The sequence below is a fragment of the Palaemon carinicauda genome, chromosome 13, assembly GCF_036898095.1.
Source record: "Palaemon carinicauda isolate YSFRI2023 chromosome 13, ASM3689809v2, whole genome shotgun sequence".
Classification (NCBI taxonomy): Eukaryota; Metazoa; Arthropoda; class Malacostraca; order Decapoda; family Palaemonidae; genus Palaemon; species Palaemon carinicauda.
The window spans coordinates 17,266,990-17,274,489 of NC_090737.1; the positions used below are offsets into that span (position 1 = coordinate 17,266,990).

At 34.9% G+C, this 7,500-nt stretch overlaps 1 protein-coding gene across 1 annotated transcript in view; it reads left to right on the forward strand.

Annotated features, from left to right (window-relative positions):
* Window positions 1-7,500, forward strand: part of LOC137651446 (uncharacterized) — an 88,924-nt gene that overhangs the window by 78,903 nt on the left and 2,521 nt on the right. Inside the window, 6 exon segments of the mRNA XM_068384672.1 lie at window positions 1,380-1,524; window positions 3,139-3,305; window positions 4,619-4,797; window positions 5,785-5,806; window positions 5,808-5,927; window positions 7,069-7,221. Of these exon segments, the coding sequence (XP_068240773.1) occupies window positions 1,380-1,524; window positions 3,139-3,305; window positions 4,619-4,797; window positions 5,785-5,806; window positions 5,808-5,927; window positions 7,069-7,221 (786 nt within the window).

The window sequence follows — 7,500 nt, forward strand, 5'->3', positions numbered from 1 at the left end:
ACAGTAAATATATATATATATATATATATGTATGTATATAGTATATATATATATATATATCTATATATATATATATATACTGTATATATATATATATTATATATCTGTATATATATATATATATATACTGTATATATATATATATATATAATATATATATATATATAAATATATATACATATATATATATATATATATACAGTATATATATACATACGAATTCCAGAAGAATTAATTCAAAATATAAACTTCATTATTTGAAAGACTGCTCTTGTGTCAAATCCACGTGTTATGATAAACAATACTTTACTAAAGAAAATGACAAATTTTTCATCTAAAAAAAATTAAGTTAGTTACATAAACTTTCTTTAGCAAATTGTGCTTGCAAATGCTACATGATTGCATGTCAGCTTTGGATTTTTACTCTGTATTAATTTTTCTATATATTTTTCACATAGACGACTAGTTTGACTTTCGTGATAATATCATCTTTCTTTTCTTATTTTGAACATTTAAAAAAAAAAATTGTGTTTTGAACTTGCATTTTTTTTATTATAGATGTGTCTTCCACATTGCTTGCAATGGAAGAATGATATTGATTCTATTCTTGTTTTGGCCTTGACATTAAAAAACGACTTTTCCAATAGTTTTAGAATCCACCAAGCAATTATTTCATTTCTCTTTAAAATTTTGCACGTTTAACCTAATTCCTATGCCTCATGAATTTTCCTTAAGTTTACATATTTTTCTAATCAGTGTGCAAGAGCCCGTGCCTGGCAGTAAGGGCCAGGCAATCTAAAACAATAACATAATCCCACTATTGCAATGACGACTTATCCATTATTTTAGAATCCACCAAAAAAATTTTTTATTTCTCGTTGAAATTTTGCACTTTTAACCTTTTTCCTACAGCTCATGAATATTCCTTAACATTAATATTTCTCTTATTTAAACATTAAAATACGAGAATATTTTTCCTAATTCGATACGACGTTAAAATTATAAATAACTTTTTAACTTATTTCAAAACAACCATGTATCATAACGATCTACTTCCGTTGACATACTGTTATTCAGAACATGAAAAGACATGACATTTAATGGAATAACTAAATTTAAACTAAATTTGTTGAAATACCCAATGACAAATATTCGTTAGTTTATTTTGCATCAAGGGATTCATTCATAGTTATACATTTTGATTCCTGATGAACAATATTATTCAAAACATGACTTGACATTTCTTGGAATAACTAAAGTTAAACTAAACTTGTTGAAATAGCTAATGACAAATATTCGTTTCCAGTTTATTTTGCATCGAAGGATTCATTCATAGTTATACATTTTGATTCACAATGAACGATATTTCCATTTACCAGGCCTACATGGAGAGCACATTAGACCAGAAGGCTCAGCAAAAGAGGACGAAGGAACAGGCTCCAAATATCGACTACACGCATTACATCCATTATTGCCCGAAGATCGGATTGAAGGCTAATGTCCTCGCCCTTTATGGCTTACCAGGTATTATTAATATTATTATTATCATTATTATTATTATTACTATTATTATTATTATTTGCTAAGCTACAACCCTAGTTGGAAAAGCAGGATGCCATAAGCAAGCCCAAGGCCTCTAACAGGGAAAATAGCCCAGTGAGGAAAATGAATGAGGAAAAACTAGAAGGGAAGTTTAAGAACAATAATAATATTAAAATAAACATTTCATTTATAAGCTATAAAAACTTCAAAATAACAAGAGGAAGAGAAACAAAATAGAATAGTGTGCCCGAGTGTACCCTCAAGCAAGAGAACTCTAATCCAAGACAGCGGAAGACCATGGTACAGAGGTTATGACACTACCCAAGACTAGAAAACAATGGTTTGATTTTGGAGTATCCTTCTCCTAGAAGAGCTGCTTACCATAGCTAAAGAGTCTCTTCTACCCTCCTTACCAAGAGGAAAGTAGCCACTGAACAATTACAGTGCAGTAGTTAACCTCTTGAAAGAAGAATTGTTTGGTAATTTCAGTGTTGTCAGGTATATGAGGAAAGACTAGAGTGTATAAAGAATAGGCCACACTATTCTCTGTATGTGTCCGCAAAGATGAAATGAGCCGTAACTAGAGAAAGGGATCCAATGTAGTACTTTTTGGCCAGTCAAAGGACCCAATAACTCTCTAGTGGTAGTATCTCAACGGGCGGCCGGTGCCTTGGCCAACCTACTACCTATGAACTGGATTCACCAGGTAATTCTATAGTTAGGCCTTCTCCATCATGAGGCTCAATATTACACAGTACTCTAGAAGTTTTATTCCAGCTGTGACCAAGTTTTGGAGTGATCTTCCTAATCGGGTAGTTGAATCAGTAGAACTTCAAAAGTTCAAACTCGCAGCAAATGTTTTCAAGTTGAACAGGCTTACATAAGTCCTTTTATGGTTTACATATCAAATATCTGTTTTAATGTTGTTAATGTTTTTTAAAAAGTTTATTCTAATTTTTCATTACTTCTTATATCGTTTATTTATCTCCTTATTTCCTTTCCTTACAGGGCTAATTTTCCTTATTGGAGCCCCTGGGCTTATAGCACCTTGCTTTTCCAACTACAGTTGTAGCTTGGCTAGTAATAATAATAATAATAATAATGATAATAATAATAATAATAATAATAATAATAATAATAATAATAATAATAATAATAATAATAATCGAATTCATCAGGTAACCGGATTTACTTAGTCCCTGCTAGATAACGATATTAGAATTGAGCGATTTCTATTTAGAAGGCAAATATATTTATCATTACCTCCGCCAACGAAGTTGGAAGGAGGTTAGGTTTTCGCCCCTGTTTGTCTGTTAGTTTGTTTGTTAACAACACTCTCGTCATAATTTTACGTATAGAGTAGTGAAACTTATGTACACACATACACACACACACACACACATATATATATATATATATATATATATATATATATATATATATATATATATATATAGATATATATATATATATATATATAGAGAGAGAGAGAGAGAGAGAGAGAGAGAGAGAGAGAGAGAGAGAGAGAGAGAGAGAGAGAGAGAGAGAGAGAGAATTTCACTAAGGCAACTAATAGCATTTCGTCTATCTCTCCAGTATACCAAGAACAAAACTTCTGCCATGTGTACTGCGAAGTTCTCCCAGGTAAAGACACGATCGACAAACCTGCGGAAGATGGATTCGGAGGATACCAGAGGTTCCTTACGAAGAAAGTCAGTTTCGTCTCTGCCCAGAGGTCACCAGAGTGGGAGGATGAGGGATCGGTAAGAGATCCTTGACAAGGTTACTATAGTAGCCGCAGAGATTCCGGGCGAAATAAGCTCCACCCACAAATGACGTCATACCCAATCATGTTGTCTCCCGCGTTAACAGTAATCACAACAAACCCCTTAAAATGATTATATGTTGGTATAGCTTGAAATTTGTAAAGGGGTGTATTGTGACCGCTGCTAACTTGGGAGACAATGTGATTGGTTATGACGTCATCAGGGGGCGGAGCCTACTTCGCCTGGAATCTTTGTGGTGACTAAAGTTGCATAGGAATGTGAAGATTTTTAAATATTCCAGTTCAGGTACAGTTGGATACATGAATTCGTGGCACACCTAGCTCTGAGGAAGTGCCCTGTCATAACCCTATTGCGAAGTGAGTAACCAAACAGCTAGTGCAGGGAGAGATGGGAAAGGAGGTGGGCGTGGCTTACAGGGACTCGATACGCAGTAAGGGTGTGACAGACTGCACTTCCTCATAGCGAGGTGCGCCAGGTATTCTTGTGTCTAACTGTACGTAGTGTGAAATATTTATAAGGCTCTTATCTAGAACTGTAAATGATTTTAGAAAATTCACGCAAACGGGAGGTCAATGAGAATATTACGTGAGTATTTTCATATAACTGAAACTTTTTGCTACCAAGCACAACCATATTTTCAAGAAAATGAAATGTACAGTATTATTTTTCTAACCGAGATAAATCAAATTTAGATCTACAGTACTAGTATTAAAAGAAACAAGCTTCAAAGAAGTTTTATGCAATGCACCAGGTCTTAATTTTTTTAATCCAGTAGCCAAACTAATTATTCTAGCATTTCTCTGAATCAATACCTAGTCTTATAATTACAAAATCTTTAGAAGATTCTACAAGGTTTTATGCATTACATCAGACCTTATTTTTCTAAATACAGAAGCCAACCTAATTATTCTAGTGTTTCACTAAATGAAAACCTACACTGTTAGAAAAGAAAAACCGTAATTTTAATCGGAAATTCTCCGTAAAAATATACTGTTCTCAACCGTAATATTACCTTACTTTGTTATTATCTTTTACGGGTTGGTGAAGGTAATATCACTCTTTTACGTCAATATATCCGTTTTTAAAACGGTGTAAATCCTGGAATAAATGTTGCCAGACATTTACCGTTTTTTTTTTTTTTTTTTTTTTTTTTTTTTGACATTTACCGTTTTTTTTTTTTAATGGAAATTTTTAACAGTGTAGTTTTATAGTTACAAAATCTTTAAAAGAATTTTAATATTTTCTATACACATAAGACCCCCTAAAATCAAATCTCCTATTCCCAACAGTCGCTACATCCTCACTACGACGACAAAGCCACCCTCCTGGTGCAGCTTTTCGGCTTCCACCCTCGCTACATACCCGGAGACGGCACGTTCCCAGGTGCGCTGAGAGACGCTAAGAGCGACAAGATTTCCTTCAAATACGATTCTCCCATGGCTTGGGGAGTCTTCCCGATATTCGATAAGTGAGTCACAGGAAGTATTTTCCATTGCGTTTAGCTGGTGCCTAATCAGGGTTGCCAATTTGGCCTTTTTCAGACCAAAAATTCAAATTTGGCCTTTTTATTTCAAATTGGTTGCCCTTTAGTAATATGAAAAAAGGAGGGTCTTAAATACTATATATTTGGCCTTTTTCTACTAATGGGTTGACCTTTTAAAGCTTCCGTTGATTGGAAGTTGGCCTTTTCTCATATAGAAAACCTGGCAACCCTGTGCCTAATTTGGTCTGGCTATGTTCGTTGTGGTCTGAGGTACACTGAGCTTTAAATGGGCACCAACTTTTGCCAGGGTCAAGAAAGAGCGAGATAATGTGAGGTTGAACTCAAGCATCAAACTATTCAAATGATAATGGGTGTACGGTAAAAAAGAACATAAGATATATACATACACACACAAGCAAATACATTATGTATATATATATATATATATATATATATATATATATATATATATATATATATATATGTATGTATATACTGTATATTATACATACATATATATATATATATATATATATATATATATATATATATATATATATATATATGAGAAAATCTAACCAGCCCTGGTCATTTCTAAATTCCGACTTATATACATACATACATACAAATTTATATATGTATATATAACGAATCAAATGAAAACATATCAACTGTCGGCTATGCACCCTAGAACTGAGAACAATCTTTCAGATAGAATTTTTCATGGCTCTGTACTTTTCAGCAATTAAAAGCAAACTACTTTAAAGGTTCAGCATCTCCTTTGTCACACCCAAAATGATAAAATACACGTGACATCTGAAATTTTGAAGAAAATGTCATCCAATCGATATTTCTAAAAAATTTCATCAGGAAAAAAAAATATATATTTTATAAGATATCCCTTTTCTGTAGTTAGTAAGACTCCCTTTTCTTGAATGAATGTCCTTAAAAGTTATTTTCTAAATCTTTCAGGGCATCTATTATTAGCGGTGTCCCACTGGGCGCCCTTATACAAAGGGAAGCCGAACCCCAAAGTCCTCGATATGTTGGCGAAAGCAGGACCCCTACATAAAGTTATGCTTCTGGCTAACAAAAAAGAGCTAGTGAAATACCACGTAAGTCTAGATTTTCAAAGGTTTAAGGTTTATTGGTCGATCATGAATGGGAGAGGAAAGGGAGTGACAATACCATAGAAACAGGATTATGTCTCTAGAAACTTACCATGTCATCATCAGCGCCTGAGGCCCCCCCCCCCCCCCCCAGGTAGGACAAGGCATTAGCTGGTAGACGTATAGGCTCCCACATACTCCCTAATCCTTAGCTCACAAGGATGGTGAGGTTGTAGACGTTACAAGAAACTAGACTTTGAGAGGGACTCGATCTCCTGTCTAGTAGATCGCGAGGCAGGGAAGTTTCCGATAGACTACTAAACTTTATTGAAATGAATTAAAGTTTGTTTCATATAAAAAAAAAAGAAGTTGTTAATGGGTAAAGACACTAATAGGGTTATGATAGCCGATGTGGTAACGTCCCTGACTGGTGATCGCCAGACTGGGATTCGATTCCCACTCAAACTCGTTAGTTCTTTTGGTCGCTGCATCTTCACCATCCTTGTGAGCTGAGGATGGGGGTTATGGGGGAGCCTATAGCTCTATCTGCTGAGTCATCAGCAGCTATTGCCGGACCCTCTGGTCCTAGCTTGGGTGGAGAGGAGGCTTGAGCGCTGATCATATGTATATAAGGCATTGTCCTGCTTGATAGGGCAATGACACTGTCCCTTGCCTCTGCCATTGATGAGTGGCCTTTAAACCTTTAAAAAAACTCTGCGGTTTGATATTGTTTTAAAAATCCATTCAAATGTAAGGATATATACTAAATAAAAAAGATTATAAATAATCCTAAGTCGAGAGTAGGCTATATCCATGATCTCGTAACGATTTGATAGTCATAATGGAATAACAACAAAAATTTGGATCGAAAAATTTAGCATTAAATAACAACTTTCCCTTTTCCAAATGTTCGAAAACGTGACTTGGATTTTTTTTTACATAAAAATATTACTTATGGTCTGATCTATTTGACGTCCTGAGAAAGGCACCTCCAAATTTTGTATAAAGTAACAACTTCACTTCTCCAGATGTTCGGAGACGTGACTCGTGACTTGGATTTTTATTTGCATTGCCCCCATTTTTAAAAGATTTCTTATCTCATCTAAGAAAGGCACCTCTTAATTTAATCCTTTGTTTCCTACTATAGGATGGCTCCTCCATCGAAATAAAAATCTGGGATGGCCACATGAGCCCCTTCGATCTCAGGGACGGGCGCCACGAGGAGCAGATCGAGGAGACGAAGCAGGTGGAGAAATACGTGAAGATTCACAAGACGATCTTCGCCCAGAGCATCGATGAGGTTAGGTTTAAAAGAAGTTGGTCTTCTTGATAATTTCCTTATTTCCTTTCCTCACCACTGTTCAATAGTCTTGGATAGTGCCATAGCCTCTGTACCATGGTTTTCCAGTGCCTAGGGTTAGAGTTCTCTTGCTTGAGGGTACTCTCAGATATACAATATTCTATTTGTTTCCTTATTTCCTTTCCTCTGTTCTCTAGTCTTAGATAGTGCCATAGCCTCTGTACCATGGTCTTCTAGTGCCTTGGGTTAGAGTTCCCTTGCTTGAGGGTACTCTCAAAT